At 44.9% G+C, this 17,233-nt stretch overlaps 1 protein-coding gene across 5 annotated transcripts in view; it reads right to left on the minus strand.

Moving 5' to 3' along the window:
• The window catches only part of PARP6 (poly(ADP-ribose) polymerase family member 6), a 127,371-nt gene that overhangs the window by 21,600 nt on the left and 88,538 nt on the right, over positions 1–17,233 (minus strand). For all 5 annotated transcript variants that reach the window (XM_077472469.1, XM_077472467.1, XM_077472466.1 and 2 more), the window contains one exon: positions 1,636–1,699. In XM_077472469.1, the coding sequence (XP_077328595.1) occupies positions 1,636–1,699 (64 nt within the window). The remainder of the gene's footprint in view (positions 1–1,635; positions 1,700–17,233) is intronic.

Consider the following 17,233-nt stretch of genomic DNA (forward strand, 5'->3'; position numbering starts at 1 on the left):
GTAGGTCAGGCAGGTGAGTGTAGGTAGGTCACTATTGTCAGTGTAGGTAGGTCAGGTAGGTAGGTCACTGCCATCAGTGTAGATAGGTTAGTGTATGTAAGTCACTACCGTCAGCATCACGGCCCAGCCAAAAAAAAACTGCGTCGTGTACAACACCCAACCCCCAATTCCCCCCCCCTCCCCGTTTCCGGCTTGGACTCTGGGTTGAAGCCCCTGGTCCTTATGCCACCTAGCAACTCCCCTGTAATCCACGTTTCTAGACATTTCCATTAGTAATGTCTTCTTCCTGATCAAACTTTAGGTCATGACACAGGAAGGAGTTGACCAGTTGACCTCATTAGCACACAAATGCGTCATGCACCCATTCCCAGGTGCACCTTTTTTAAATGAAATGATCAATCAGTGATTACCCTTCTCACTAAATACACAATATACAATCAGTGTATAGCCATGTTTCTACACCTAAAATTACTAGTTTCGCTTTCAGTGCCATTAATTGTTAACGGCACACCAAACACAGAAGCAAACACACATTTTGCCATGTGAAAAAATGAGAAGCTAATGCTGCAAAATGCACAGTAAAAAAAACACACAACCCACAAAACACCAAAATGTCCCATAAGCCACATATAGTGCAGCCAATTTAAATCAACAGGCTGCCCTATGCGTGTCACAGGAAAAGTGAGACACAAAATGTGCACTCCCACTATGCTAGATGTGAATGGGCCTGAAAGTGAAATTGGTACAGTAACACAAGAACAACAAGGCTCCAATCACATCTGTGCATTCCCTTGCATTTCAGAAATGTGCTGCAACAAAAATCACATTATAAAATGCTCCAAGCTCCAATTATTGATACAAAAACTGAAGCTTCTTTGAAGCCATTGCTGTGTGTAGGGCATCCCATTCAGATGTGCGATGAGTGAAAATGCTCCAAAACGCCTCCCCACCTCGCTAAAAAAAAAAACGCATGTGGGAATGCGAGTTCCCACTATGCAGAGTTGTGATCGGGCTTGACAGCTGTCCTCTCCCTTCTATATACTTGTATAAAGATGGCCATACACTATGCAATCAGATTGTATTTAGTGAGACGGGTGAACACTGATTTATTGCATTTCATTTAAAAAACATGCATCTGGGAGTGGGTGGGTGGATGATGCAGGGTGTGTGCTAATGAGATCAGCTGGTCAACCCCTTCCTGTGTCATGACCTAAAGGTCATGATCAGGAAGAAAGACATTACTAATGGAAACGTGGATTAAGACAAGAAAATTACGTGACTGTAGATTTAATAGAAAGCTTATTTTTAGAAGATATTTTTGCAGAAAAAGTACATAATAAATTGGTGCAGTGGGTTGCTGGAATTTGGAAGGAAAAAAAAGTGTACAAAGGTGAACTTACCCTTTAAGGAAAGTTGACTAGCTGCCTACGAAAACTCCTTGTGCTTTTTTCCTGTGGAATGAATAATAGAACCTGGTGGTGGCTTTAAGAAAATGCAGCACCTTTCTTCAGAACTTTGTTTAGTTTCTATTCATCAACCACTATGTACATAGTAACACTGCTTTCAAACATTTTTCCTATTTCACTTATACACCTAATTTGAACACTAAGAATGCAATTAAATAGAACCAGTTACCTTCACACAGTGCAATACAATTGAGATTCCGACTCTGCAAAAAACGGGACTGGAGACATCGAGTCTAATAGAGAAAGCAGAAAGATAGAATGACTAATGTCAGAAATGGAAAACATCATGGCAGGGGACTGCGAGAGTCCTATGGATTTTTATATTTTTGTGAAGAGTTAAAAAAAAGAAAAAAGAAAATAATAAATAAAAATAAATTAACTCTCCAAGTGCTGACGGTTAATTTTTGTTTTATTTCTTTTACCTCCAAGTGCTGAAAAGGTGTAAAAAACACACATTTGTCACCGTTTCATAGACAATGAGATGAGGGCCAGTTCACACTGGAATCACACAGGAATACGTGCCACGTTGATGTGCCATTCCTGCGTGTTCCTGTGCACTGAGATTTTGCATCCCATTCATTTGAATGGGCTGCAGAATACACTAAAATGTAGAAAAAAAGTAGTGCATGCAATACTTTTAAAAACATGCTGAATCAAATCACATGGTACTACAGTAGCATGCAATTAGGTGCTCGCAAACACACTGCATTTGCGATCTGCATTTGGGGTGCTGTTAACATTACACTGGCACCTACATGCATATAGCAAGGGAGGTGCATCTGAAGCAACTTTCCTGCACTGCATTCTGGTGTAAACTGGTGTGGTAACAATTTCATTACAAAATGGAGGTCTTCACCAATTAATCCTGACAAATATGAATATATAAATGTGCATAAAATGTAACACTTATCTTGTTTTAAGCAGGACTAATGGTAAAGTACTTAAAGGACTAATTCTAAAGTTACCACCAAAGGACAGATGGTAATGAATGTCTCTTGATGTATAGTGAACAGCTTTAGAAACATACCCGTATCCTCACCCATATATACCAAAATTAAGAAATAATCTACTTCCATACACAGTGCTTTTATCTACCAATCAAATCACTTCATAAATATAAATTTACAGTTCCACACATGTGTATACATATTTATTCAGCCATCTAGTCACTCTTTTTTTTAATCAGATCCTTTTTTATTTTAATATGCAAAAATTAAGACAAATTGTACAAACAACATCACATTAAACCAAACACAACCCCAAAAAAGAGAAGAAACATAAATAAATAAAAAAATTAACCCCAGACCACCCCACCCCAACAAGACCCCCCACCCCGGTCTTGGAGTATATATAAAAAAAATAAAAGGACATAAAAAAGTATCCAATATTACAAAGTACATAGTACCTATTGGTTTACATGGTACCTAGGTCATGGACTGAATCCATCTTGACCAGGTAGCCTCAAACTTACTCATGGAATTCTTTAACCACTTTCTTACTGGGCACTTAAACACCCTTCCTGACCAGACCAATTTTCAGCTTTTGGTGCTCTCACACTTTGAATGACAATTACTCAGTCATGCAACACTGTACCCAAATTAATTTTGTGTCCTTTTTTTCCCACAAATAGAGCTTTCTTTTGGTGGTATTTGATCACCTCTGGGGTTTTTATTTTCCTGGTGCCTCCATGGCAGCATACCTGTGACAAGCTCCGCCTTGGCTCCTCCCTCAGGACTAGTGAATATTATAAAAGAAATCGTTAGCACAGCCCCAGCATTCTCCTTTTTTTCCTCATACCTCATGGCAGTGAATCCTGGTCGGCGTCCTTACCTTCTGCATTCGGCAGCTTCCGTCCGGGTTCAAGCCTCTCCCGGACGCAGTTCCTTCTCTTGGGCAGCTAAACGCGCTTATAAGGTTGGAAGTCCCTTCTGTAGGATCTTTTGGGACAAGCAGTTTGTCTCTTAAGTAAGAGCTTTATCTGCAAGTTGATCAGGCACCAGCTCGTTCATGGTAACAGAGGCAGCAGCTATTACTACATTTCTTTTTTTCCCTCCTTCTTTCCTTCCCCTTTTAGGTTTTACATCTTTGGCTTTTCTCTTTCTCCCCTTCGTCCTTTCTCTTTCTTCTTCCCTCTCTATCTTCCCCTCCTCAACTTTCCATTTCTGTCTTTCTTTTGACCTCTCATTTTTTCTTTTATTTTTCGTTGCTTCTTTTAGAGGAAAAACCCCTCTCCTAGCCCCTGCCATTGTTAGCTCCGTAGGAGCCGCGCGCGCTCAGCCCCGGCACTTTATTCGCCCCCTCGGCGTTCCCCGCGGTGCTCTGCGCATGCGCCGGCGGTGCGAGGCTTCCGGGTTTCCGTTCCGCCGGTCGGCGCATGCGCAGTAGTTCCCGGGGGCCGCCGCGGCCATTTTGGATAAGGGCATCGTGCCCTGCCTCTCCTGTTTCACTATTTATCTCCCTGTCGGCCTCAGTGGGACGCCTGTGGCCGCAGGGAGTACTGCGTCTGAGAGCTCCAGGGAGCAAATACCCATTCCTTTTAGGTAAAATAAATAAATAAATAAATGTAAAAAAAAAAAAAAAAGGGGAGCGATTAATTAAATAATTTAAGATAAATATATTAAATTATTATATAAACAAAATTAATAAAAATTATTTAAATAGATGTTCATCTGGGTTAAAAAAAAAAAAAAAGACAAAGGTAGAGAACCCATTGTTTATAGAGGTAATTTCACTTTTACCAAGTCAAGACGTGGTGGGTTGATCTTTCTTCTCTAAAACTATTTTCTTAGCTGCTGTTTCTGCTAATCCGTCTAGTATGAGCCATTTGCCGCACGCACAAGATCCTACTCTACACCTGAGGTAAGGACCTACGTCCAGGTAAGTCGATACACTTTTTTAAAAATGGATAAAAGAGTGCACTGTGGCTGGTACTTTTATGTATTTCAGTCCTGTATGCCAGAAGACGTCTAAGAAGACCTCAAGGCAACATGGAGACGATGATGACTCTCGTCACAGCAGGTCATCCAGGGGAAAGCATCGGCCCAAAAGCGCCGTCATTCATGCTCCCCGAGACCTAGATCTCCAAGATGTCAGCCCTGTGGGGCTACCCCACTTCCAGACAAACTGATCTGTCGAAATTGCATCAGGGACTATGCAGCGGACAGAGAATCTGAAAGTCTCCAAGTGGCGGACCTACTTAAGAAAGCAGTAAATGATTCCACTGCGGAATTGGTAGCTACAATGCCGACGCAGCCAGCATCTCCTCCTCAGGAGCAAACGGCTGAGGCTCCCATTCCCGGGCCGTCCACAAGTGGAATTTCTTGTCCGACCCTTGCATCTTCCTCTAAAATCATCAGGAAGAGAATGCCATCTCAGTGGAATCATCTGATGACCTAGATGCCTCTGGCTTTGCTTTCGCCATGGTACAGCTTTCTGTACAGGCAGTTAAACAAGAGAGCGGCTGGGAAGAGACCAACACAGAGGTTAAAAGTCTAAATCGTACTTCCCCTTTCTCAAATGCCAGATATCCTTTTTCCCTCTCATGGAAGGGATGTGATTGAAGAAGAGTGGAAAAAGACAGAGAAAAGATTCTCCATTAATCAGTTGGGAACGTTATACCCTCTCTGAGGCTAGTTCCGCAGTGCTGGAGGGTTCTCCAGTGGTCGATGCAGCAGTGGTAAGGTTGGCAAAGAATGTCACGTTGCCCCTGGAAGACTCATCTTCTTTAAGGTCCCACTGGACAGGAGGATGGATCTGGATCCAAAAAGGCTTACCAGATGGCAGGCAACGTCTGTAAATCTGTGATAGCTCTGACATCAGTGTCAAATGCACTACGTGTCTGGATTAATAATATAGATTCGGCAGGCCAACAGGAAATCCCAAAGGAGGATGTAATCAAGGCCTTGGATGAGCTGAAGCTCTCAGCAGACTTTATTGGTGAAGCCGCCATTGATTCAATTCGTTGCTCCGCAAGGGCAATGCTCTTGGAAAAGCACACAGTCTACGTTCCTCAAGACCTGAAGGCAGAGACCAGTGCCTACCCCACAGGATTCCACTAAATCCTTGGACGCCAGGCCAGCCCAAGCTATGGGGGCCAGGTTAAAACACTTCTCAAAGATCTGGGAACAAAAGTGCAGGGATCCTTGGGTAGTCTCCACAGTCAAATACAGCCATTTCTGGTTGTCCCTAGACAAATCTCCCAAGGACTTCTTCTCCCCGAAAAGGGTGTCAAGGTTCCCTCCAAATTAAAAAAAAAAAAAAAAAAAAAAAGAGCGGAGGCACTACAGCGATTTCTTCTCTCCTTGCAAGAACAGCAAGCAGTAGTCCCAGTGCCTCCATCAGAGAGTTTTTCGGGTTGTTACTCCTGTATTCTAGTCCCCAAGAGAAATGGAGGGTGAAGACCTGTGATAGGCCTAAAGAGACTAAACCCCTTTATCTTCCTAGAAAAATTCAAACTGGAGTAACTACAGATGATTATTCATGTAGTCTAACCAGGGGACTGGTTATTGTCAATAGGCTTGCAGGACGCTTACCTGCGTATACCCATACTCCAGTTCCAGAAGTATCTGAGATCCATTTGGCTTCAGCACGTCGCCAGCAGTCTTCACAAAGACCCTGATTGCCACCATAACCCCTCTGAGGGAATTGGGGCTTCAGGTATGCCATTACTTGGACGACACTCTACTCCTGGCGGAGGATCCAGCCCAGTTAGGGGAACACAGGAACATTCTTTTGACAACTCTAGCAGAATTCGGATGGAAGATAAACCAGGAGAAAAGTCACCTTTCTCCAACCTAGGAGATGGTTTATTTGGGTGCGCTGTTCAATAAAAGGAACAGAACAGTGGCTCCCCCACCTCAGAAGGTGACATCCATTATTCAACAAATGAAGAAAGTGAGTACGAGATCCTACCTGACAGTCTCAAACTGTTTGGGCCTGATAGGCCAGATGTCGTCTTGTATCCCTATGGTCCCCTGGGCCCATTAGCATTTGAGACATTTCCAGCTGGAGTTCTTGAGACTGTGGAACAGACGGTATCTATCCCAAACCATACACTTGACGACCTTGATGCTCAGGAGTCTACGTTGGTGGATGAAGAAACAGACACTTCTGATTCCGCGCCCATTAGGGCATGTCGACTGGATCACAATTACTACCGATGCCAGTGCAGCAGGTTGGGGAGCACACTGCAACCAGATTTCAGTGCAGGGAAGACGGTCCTTCCATACAGCAGGCTTGGTGTCAAATGTCCTGGAGGTCAAGAATGGCCTACCTCGCATTTCTATCCCTAGAGTTCAAGATTACAGGGAAACCAGTTCTCCTCCAAATGAACAACAGGGCCGCAGTATCTTATGTACACCGGCAAAGGCGGACACACAGCAGGTCCCTCCTGAAGGAGGTGGAACCCATAATTCTCTGTGCAGAAAGGAATCTAAAGGACCTGAGGGCAGTCTATCTGCCCGGTCATCTCAACTCGAGGGCCAACAGCCTTTTCCACAGGTTCATTGATGCCAACGAATGGTCTCTACACCCGGAGATTTTGACTGGATAGTGAACTAGTGGGGTCCCCTCGAGCTAGGCCTATTTGCAACAGCATTCAATACCAAACTCCCAAGGTTCGTTTCAAGGCTTCCTCACCCCCAGGCGGAGACAATAGATGCCCTCTCAGCCCCCTGGGCATGCAACCGGGCCTATGCCTTCCCTCCACGGCCTCTCATTCCAAGATTCTTGTCAAGACTTATGACAGAAACCACGACGGTGATAGCGGTCATACCGTACCGGCCAATTCCCCACAGCAATGTATCTGAGTACCTGGCCTCCAGTCAAGGTTACAATAATACCTCTTCTCCTGTCGCAAGGATGTCATACCCATCCAGGCCCCCGCAGGCTGGACCTTCACATCTGGCAGCTGAAAGAGAAAGGTTCCAATCCCTAGGGTGTTCCAATAAAGTGATCGCAACCTTGCTCAAGGCAAGAAAACCACCCACAAACGGCATATACGATAAAGTGTGGAACAAGTTCAGGGCCTTCATGCTTGGCAGAAGCTGTGATCCAGGTTCCCCATCATCCTCTCAAATTCCTGAGTTTTTACAGGCAGGCCTAGACCTAGGCCTTGTAAGAGGTACACTAAAGGTACAGGTATCAGCGATTTCAGCAGCAACCAGTAGAAGATGGGCCGAGGATCCTTTAATAATCCAGTTCTTCAAAGCTGTCAAGAAGATCCGACCGCCAACAAAACAATCCTTTCCCACTTGGGACCTTGCTATCATCCTTATCGTCCTTAGCCAATCCACCTTTCTGCCCCTTCGGAGTCAGCATCACTCTGGAATCTAACCTTGAAGCTAGCCTTCCTGATAGCTATAACCTCTGGCAGACGGGTTTCAAAGCCCCAAGCTTTAGGAACAGATCAAATTCACATGATATTCTATCCGGTCAGAGTAGAACTCAGAACAGTGCGAGGATTTATTCCCAAGGTTGCATCATCCTTGAACATGTCGGAACCTTGGGCACTCCCAACATTTTCTGAACAGGACTCTGGCTCTTTTTATGAGCTGGACATTGCCTCCACTTTGAGATGCTATCTGCAGGGGATCCATCAGGCTGTTTATAATTCCCTGGGATAAAAAAAAAAAAACAAAAAAAAAAAACAAAGGCAAGGAGGCATCAGCAAGAACGATTGACTCATGGATCGTTAAACTCATCCACAAGGGGTACAAGACAAATGGGCTGGAACCCCCTTCGGCGGTCAGGGCGCACTCCACCAGAGCGGTTTCTGCCTCTTGGGTGGTAAGAGCGAATGTGTCAATTGAAACTATTTGTAGGGCAGCGACTTGGTCGTCCCAACATACGTTCCGAAACATTACAGGGTGGACCCAGGGGCTCTCTCATCAGTGGAGTTTGGCATATAGGCAGTCACATCAGCTTTTGCTTCTTATAAATAATAATTTCTTTAAAATAAACTTCTAAGCATCATCCCACCCATCTTTAGCTAGTTATTTGTCACAGGTATGCTGCCATGGAGGCACCAGGAAAACAGAAAATTGTACCATACTTACCGTAATTTTCTTTTCCTGGTGCCTATCCATGGCAGCATACAATCCCACCCTCGGTATTCTATATTACGGAGAATGCTGGGGCTGTGCTAACGATTTCTTTTATAATATTCACTAGTCCTGAGGGAGGAGCCAAGGCGGAGCTTGTCACAGGTATGCTGCCATGGATAGGCACCAGGAAAAGAAAATTACGGTAAGTATGGTACAATTTTCTGTTTTTTGCTAATTATAATTTTTTTTTCATAAATTTTGGCCACAATTTATACTGCTACATATCTTTGGTAAAAATAACCCAAATTAGTGGATATTATTTGGTCTTTGTGAAAGTTATAGAGTCTACAAGCTGTGGTGCGAATCATAAAAAATTGATCACACCTGATGTACTGGTGGCCTATCTCATTTCTTGTGACCCGAACAAGTCAGGAAAGTACAAATACCCCCCAAATGACCCCTTTTTTGAAAGTAGACATTCCAAGGTATTTACTAAGATGCATGGTGAGGTTTTTGATGTTGTCATCTTTTTCCCACAATTCTTTGCAAAATGAAGATTTTTTTTTTCTCACAAAATTTTCAATGTAATAGGTTATTTCTCTCACATGGCATGTGTATACCACAAATGACACCCCAAAATACGTTCTGCTACTCCTTCTGAGTATTACGATACCAAATGTGTGAGACTTTTACACAGCCTGGGCACATACCGAGGCCCATTATTGAAATAGCACCATCAGGCGTTCTAGGAGCATAAATTACACATCTTATTTCTCAACCACCTATTACAGTTTTGAAGGCCCTGGAGCACCAGGACAATGGAAATGCCCACAAAGTGACCCCACGTGGCACTGACAACACGTGGCACTGACGACACGTGGCACTGACAAATGGCACTGGAGGCAGATGGCACTGGAGGCAGATGGCACTGGAGGCAGATGGGGCTGACAGATGGGGCTGACAGACGGGGCTGGCAGATGTCGCTGGCAGATGTCGCTGGCAGATGTCGCTGGCAGATGGCACTGGCAGATGGTGCTGGCTATTTGCTCTGGCTAATTGCTCTGGCAAATGGGGCTGGCAGGTGGCACTGGCGCTGGCAGGTGGCACTGGCGCTGGAAGGTGGCACTGGCAGGTGGCACTGGCACTGGCGGCACTGGCGCTGACGGCACTGGGGCTGACAGCACTGGGGCTGACGGATGGCACTGGCGCTGGCAGGTGGCACTGGCAGGTGGCACTGGCAGGTGGCACTGGCACTGGCAGGTGGCACTGGCACGTGGCACTGGCGGCACTGGCACTGGCGGCACTGGGGCTGACGGCACTGGGGGCACTGGCACTGGCGCTGGCAGGTGGCACTGGCACTGGCGGCACTGGCGCTGACGGCACTGGGGCAGACAGCACTGGGGCTGACGGATGGCACTGGCGCTGGCAGGTGGCACTGGCGCTGGCAGGTGGCACTGGCAGGTGGCACTGGCACTGGCAGGTGGCACTGGCACGTGGCACTGGCGGCACTGGCACTGGCCGTACTGGGGCTGACGGCACTGGGGCTGACGGATGGCACTGGTGCTGGCAGGTGACACTGGCGCTGGCAGGTGGCACTGGCGGCACTGGCACTACTGGCAGATGGCACTGGGCTGACAGATGGCACTGGCACTGGGGCTGACAGATGGCACTGGGGCTGACAGATGGCACTGGGGCTGACAGTTGGCACGGGGGCTGACTCACAGATCCTCTCTCTCCTCACATGCTGTCTCTGTGTGAGGAGGGAGAGACACGGCAATGGGAGATGATCTCATATGTTTACATTTGAGATCATCTCCCATTGGCAGCTGCGATCGCGCTGTGAACGGCCGCTTTGATTGGCAGTTCACGGCGATCTATATTTGCCTGTCTCCGGGAGACACGGCGAATACAAAACTTCCGCGATGCGCGCCCCCGGCAGCGCGCATTGCGGAAGTAAACACAAGGACGTCCAGGGACGACCAGTCGAAGGAACCCGCCTGCTCTACGGCCGTCATTCGGCTATAGGGCGGGCGGGAGGTGGTTAAGGAGTATGTATGTTTTTCAAAAAGAATAATCCTATTGAGATCTAAAATCCACTCAGGTACAGTCGGTGGATAGGGAGAGGTCCACTTAAGAGCAATCTGTCTACGAGCTACAAAAAGTGCACGTCTTATCGTTTTACAGCTAGAGGAGGTATAAATAGACGTATTGCAATAACCCAGAAGACATATAAGTGGTTCAATCGGAATGGTACCAATGTACCAATCACCTCTGCACAATATCTTTGGAGTTTCGGACCCCGCCGCAAAAAATGTATTAGCGTATCTGTATTACCACATCTAGCACAGGCTGACTCAGATTTCAGTCCGATTGCATATAGAAATTGGGGAGTTTTATAGACTCTATGGAGGATAAAACCTGTGTCAGTCTGTGTTATGGAGAAAGAGACACCTGGGGCGAGGAGCGGAGAATATCGTCCCAGACCTCCTCGGGAATAGAGCCTATATCTTTTTCCCAGCCGGCCCTAGAGCGGATGGGAAAGTTCAGTAGGAACCTATCTGACAAAACCCTATATGTAGCAGAGGTGAGACCTTTTGTTGACCCTGCCTGTACTATCTTATCAAGAACAAGGATAGGGGGGAAAAATATCTTAGAAGAGAATTGGGCATGTAAAGCGTCTTTGTTGAAGGAATTGATTAAACCAATTCAATTGTAGAGAAAACTCTTCCCTTAGGTCTTCAAAAGATTTAAGTATACCGTTCTCATATAGCTGAGCTAGAGTTGTTATTCCTAATTTCCCCCATCTCTGAAAACCTCTAAGAGACAAAATTTGAGGACGTCTATAATTTTCTCATATGGGAGTGTATCTGGTAGGATAGGAAACACCCAGTATTTTTTTAACTGTATCCCATATTTTACACATTAGCGTGCAGGCAGGCATATCGGCAAGAGAGACACCCCCCCTTGCACCCTCTAAAACATAGAGTAGTAGTCTTAAATGCATAAGAAAATAATCGTCAAGCAGGAAGGGGTATCTGCTCAGACTCCCATCCAGCAAAGTCCTGTAGTTGAGATGCAAAAAAGTATAACCTTGGATTAGGAACTGCCAGGCCGCCTGCATTTTTGGGATGTTGTAGAGTCTCCAGTTTAATACGGGCGATTTTGTTCTGCCATATTAATTGCCTAAATATGGTGCTAATCTTGATAAAAATTCATATGGGTATCCAGATCGGGGGATATTGTGTAAAAACTGAAGAAGCTGGGGCATTGATACAACCTATTAACGATAAGGGGAGCTTATTCCAGGTTTTACTTTGATTTTGAAATCTAAAGAGTAATGGAAGTATACTATCCGCAATATATGACTGTGGGGAGTCAGACATAGTTATACCCAAATATTTTTTAGATGAAACAACCTTAAGATGAGAGAGTGTAGATGGTAATGAATCTGGAAGGGGATCCAGGAGCATCAGCATGGATTTCTCCCAATTTATGCCTAAGGCCCCTTTCACACGGACGGACTGTCTATCCGTTTTTCTTCCATCCGTCAACGGACGACAATGCATTCCTATCGGCAAACGGATGACCCATTACCATCTGTTAACCTCCGCTTCTGTTTTTATCTGTGTTTTTTTAACGTACAAGGCTACGTCCAGATCCATCAAAACAGATATTAACTGACATTAACGGACAATATCCTAACCCGGAGAACCTGCCAAACTCCTTAATATATTTCATTACTGCCGGTAGGGATAAGCAGATGTTGGTCAAGAAAAAAAGAAGATCATCTGCATATAATGATATTTTTTCCCTCCATGTCTCCCCTAATTAAACATCGGGCGAGGCCTGTATAAGACATGCCAAAGACTCTATAGCCAGGGCAAAAAGCAGGGGTGACAATGGACACCCCTGTCTGACACCCCAGGAGAGTGTAAAACTAGGAGATTGAAGGCCATTGGACCTAACCGATGCCACAACCGCACCCATTTCCAAAAACCAGAGCCAAGCCCACATTTTTCAAGAATGGCCCACAAGTAGGGCCATTCAACACTATCAAAGGCCTTGATCGCGTCTAACGCCAAAAAGGCACGATTTGAATGGCAGGGAGCCGGAACCTGCATATTTAAGTATAAGTGCCTAATATTAAGTTACATAGTTACAGAGTACATAGGTACAGAGGTTGAAAAAAGACACAAGTCCATCAAGTCCAACCTATATGTGTGATTATATGTCAGTATAACATTGTATATCCCTGTATGTTGCGGTCGTTCATGTGATTATCTAAAAGTTTCTTGAAAATATCAATGCTCCCCGCTGAGACCACCACCTGTGGAAGGGAATTCCACATTCTTCCCGCTCTTACAGTAACCCTCTGCATAGTTTAAGGTTAAACATCTTTTCTTATAATTTTAATAAGTGGCCACGAGTCTTGTTAAACTCCCTTCTGTGAAAAAGTTTTATCCCTATTGTGAGGTCACCAGTATGGTAAGTGCGGTTGACTTATTGGTCTAGTAGCAAGTATCTTGGCAAGAATTTTAATGTCTGTGGATGATAAAGAGATTGATCTGTAAGATTCAGGATGTAGCAGGTTTTTATACTTTTTGGGTATGACTACTATTAGAGATTTATCCATAGAATCTGAAAGCCCAGATGATAAGCCTCATTTTATTGTACTAAGGAGGGCGGGAAGCATCGCTTTATTATATTTTTTTTTATAAATCTCTATAGGGAGACCATCATTCCCTGGGGCCTTAGAGTTAGGGCCGGTTCACACTGCGGGCGATGCGAGGCGACACCGACTTGCCTCGCCGCGACCTGCCGCGACCTCAGCGGCGATTTGGAAATGACTTCTGTATAGAAGTCAATGCAAGTCGCCCCGAGGTCGCCCAGAAGTAGTACAGGAACCTTTTTTCTGAGTCGGAGCGACTCGAGTCGCTCCTCTCAGAACGGTTCCATTGTACAGAACGGGGGCGACTTGTCAGATTGCGGCGAGGCAAGTCGTGTCGCCTCGCATCGCCCGCAGTGTGAACCGGCCCTTAGGTAAACTAGCCACTGCACATTCCACTTCCAGTAAAGTGAGTGGAGCATTAAGAATTTCTCTCTCTTCTATTGAGATAACTGGAAGATTAATACTGGCAAAGTAACTAGATAGCTCTGCTGGGGTATAGTCAGCCCTAGAAGTATACACATCTTGATAATAGGACTTAAAAATAGATATAATAGGGCTAGCCTGATTGAAAACCTCCCCCTCTACATTTATTAGAACTATTTGCCTCTCCCTCAGCCCAGCTAAGTCTCTTCTGGAAGAAGAGTTTATTCCTAGCCCTAGATGCTAACAGTTCATTCAGTCTGTTTTGAGATGAGAGCCATTCCTGTCTTCCTGTTCAGCCTTTGCAAGCTCAAGCTCTCTGCGGGAGGCACTTTTAATAATACTTATATTCTGGATAAGTATTCCCTGAAGATAGGCCTTTAAAGCATCCCATACAATTCATATGGGAGCGGAGCCCAAATTGAGGGACCAAAAATCCACAATTCGAGTGGAGATGCCATTTTCTTTGGTAAATAATTCCAATCAAAAGGGGTTCAGCCACCATGACATATTAGATGCCCGGTGCCCTGATGTTAAAGTAACTACCAGAGAGGAATGGTTGAAATCCCTCAAGGGTCGATATTTACATCTACTATATATGGTATGAGATCAGCCAAACACAAAGCCAAATAAATTCTTGATAATGTGTTATGTGTTTTAGAATAACATGTATAAGCACATTCTTCGGGATGTAGCTTCCTATACATATCATACAGTCCCAATTCCTTGCATAATTGTCCAAAGGGGGGGAGATGCCCATCGGTCATTGACCTTAGAGCTGGCCATCTGTCCTACCTTGTATCAACTACACTATTACAATCTCCAAGTAACAATATTGGCATCTGGGGTAAAACACCTGCAAAGGAAATGAGTTGACAAAATATTTCTGGATTATATGAGGGATGTATATATAAAATTCGATAGGCAGTCCATCAGAACCCGGGGATTTGGACCTGGCAAAACTGGCAATGCCAGTCGCAATTTCGTCTGTGGTAAGGGGATCTACCTGATCACCTGTCAGTTGGGGAAAGTCAACCCCTTCAAGAAAAGAGGACATTGGTTCTGTTTTAATTTAGGCTGTCTTTGTATATAAGTCAGCAAACATCCCTGAATATAGATGTCACCTTGGGTGGGCCTGAAATTTGTTGTCCGTCTAGGCTACGGAGTGTGATGACAACCGGGGGTCTATACTCACTGTGTACCAGATACGCCAACAACTTGCCTGCTGTTTCCCCATGTTCGAACATTTTTTGCTTAGAGAAGAATAGTTTTTGTCTTGCTTTCTGGAACTGAAGTTGGGATACTACTCTGGTTTGCAGTTTGAGTAGGTTCGCCTCTACTGGGGTTGGATTAGTAGCATAACCATGTTCAAAGGAGGATAGGTCCACCATTGCCTTATTTTTTTTTTAACAAAAGTCACCATTGCCTTATTAAAGGTACTGGTGGAGTCCACCTTAATTTTATTAATGTGAGAAATTAGCGTTCAGCGGGCAAATAGTTTAAAGAAGTCCCATACCGCCAAGAGAGATGCAGAATGATCCTTCTCTGCAAAGTATAGTTTCCATTTGTTTGCTAGCTCCTCATCCTCTGGTAGGAGTGAGAGCCAAAATGTGTTTAAACATCAGGTGCGTGGTGGTTTGTCAATGGAGATGCCTAAAGTGATCCAATAGGGGCTGTGGTCTGACAGTAGTCCGGGACAGAATGCTGCTTCCAGAAGTTGTGGCATCAGACTGTAAGATAGGAGTATAAAATCTATTTGGGACATGGAATTAAGAGTAGGTGAGAAGCAGGAGTATGATTACGCTCGTGGAAATTTATGTCTCCATGTGTCCTTCAAGTGAAAGGTGGAGATGAGCTTGGAGAACTTAGTTTTGCTAGCTGTTCCCGTGGCGGGGGGGCCAATTGGAGCCTGTCTAGAGATGGATTAAGCGTGGTGTTAAAAGTTCCCAACCAGACCGCCTGTATTGTTGGGTGGCGGGCCATAAACATTAACCCTTCTTTAATTATGGCGAAAATAAATGTGGGGGGACATAGAAGGCCAGAATAAGGAAAGGTTTCCCATAGAGTTTAGCAGATAGCAATACATATCTTCCCTGTGTGTCAGTGGATAGCTCACATAGCTCAAAATGTACTGACGTGGCTATTAATACTAAGACCCCCTGGCATGGGATGTGTGGGCAGAATGAAATGTCCACCCAATCCATTGGTGGCAAAGTGCCATCTGGAGTCTCCCCTCTACATGTGTTTCAACCAAGACCACCTTGTCTGCATGTTGTTTTTTGAGGAACGTGAGGACCGCCACGCACTTAATCTTCTCGCTCAGGCCCCTCACATTCCAAGTGAGACATTTTAAAGTTGCCATAGGTAAAGCATCCCCAAATAACATAGCCCACACATATCAAACAATCTGTTTTCTATACGTGGAGTGATCAGATTTCTGAGTTTCAAGCTTGATATCAGCATTATCATCATTCTTATAAAATATAATGACCCACAATGCGTGTATACCTTGCCGTGTTACCTGTAACCGGAATTTGTTACGCACATTTAAATTCAACAAAACAATAAATTAATTTAGCCCCCCCCCCCCCACCCCCTGGTAGTGGCTCCCAGTAGTGAGTGGGGCAAACTCTTGCTGCAAAGTGCATGTGTCTTGTAGGACCCCTGCATCTCTGCAGCTCCAATGTTCAACATAAATTGGGAAAGTATATAAGAACCAAAGGGGTAAAAAAACACTGTGCTCAGCTTGGTCTAACGGTCCTTAACATGGTCACAGAGTTTCTGGAAGTCCTGCCTGATGAGGGAAATATCCATCTTAACCTCCTCTATTTGTGCTGTCAGGGAGATTCGGCAGAGTGTTATTGCCTCAAGTTGACGATTGGTGTCTTCCGTCATTCTCTCTCCCCCTCACCTTATCGGCGGGGGCGCCATCTTCCTCCATGTCCTCTCCGCCCAGCCGGCGAAATTGCTCTAGCTTCACCAACACGGCTTTTTGTGCTTTTGTCAGGGACATGGTGCAGACGTGTTGTGGTGTCGTTCCAGGGATGTAGGGGTCAAAAAAGGGGCCGGTGAGTCTCAGGATTAATGAGGGAGAAGGATCAGCGGTCGGAGATCAGAGCTGCAGTGTCCTACTCCATTTAGTGTCAGGCCACGCCCCCGGGGGAGGGATATATAGCGGCCAAAATCAACTTGAGTTCATCCAGCTTACATTGTAAAAAAATATATTTGCCATTTTCATCTATCATAGTCCTACTGGAGGAGAATACCACACCCGCATAATTTAGAACAGTAACTCCCCTTGAATCGATCTCTCTAATCGATCTGCGCTTCAAAAATCTGGTCATGCTGGGTGCGGCATGTGTCTCCTGCAGGCAGACGAAGGCAGGATGGAAAGCAGCAATATAGTCAAATGCAGATTTTCTTTTAAGAGCATTATTCATCCCCCTAACATACCATGATAGTAGTCCAATTAATTGATTTACCATAGGTACAGTAACAAAGTACCATTACTAGACAACCAACCTGTAGCATATACTAAATTATGACATACGAATATAAAAATCATAATAATAGATACTCCAAGAAAAAAAAAAAAAAACAGTTCCTCGCAGGAAAAAGCCACTGTAATGTGATGT

This window comes from Lithobates pipiens, unplaced genomic scaffold (genome assembly GCF_037356315.1).
Source record: "Lithobates pipiens isolate NorthernLeopardFrog02 unplaced genomic scaffold, aLitPip1_a1.2 Scaffold_8, whole genome shotgun sequence".
NCBI lineage: Eukaryota > Metazoa > Chordata > Amphibia > Anura > Ranidae > Lithobates > Lithobates pipiens.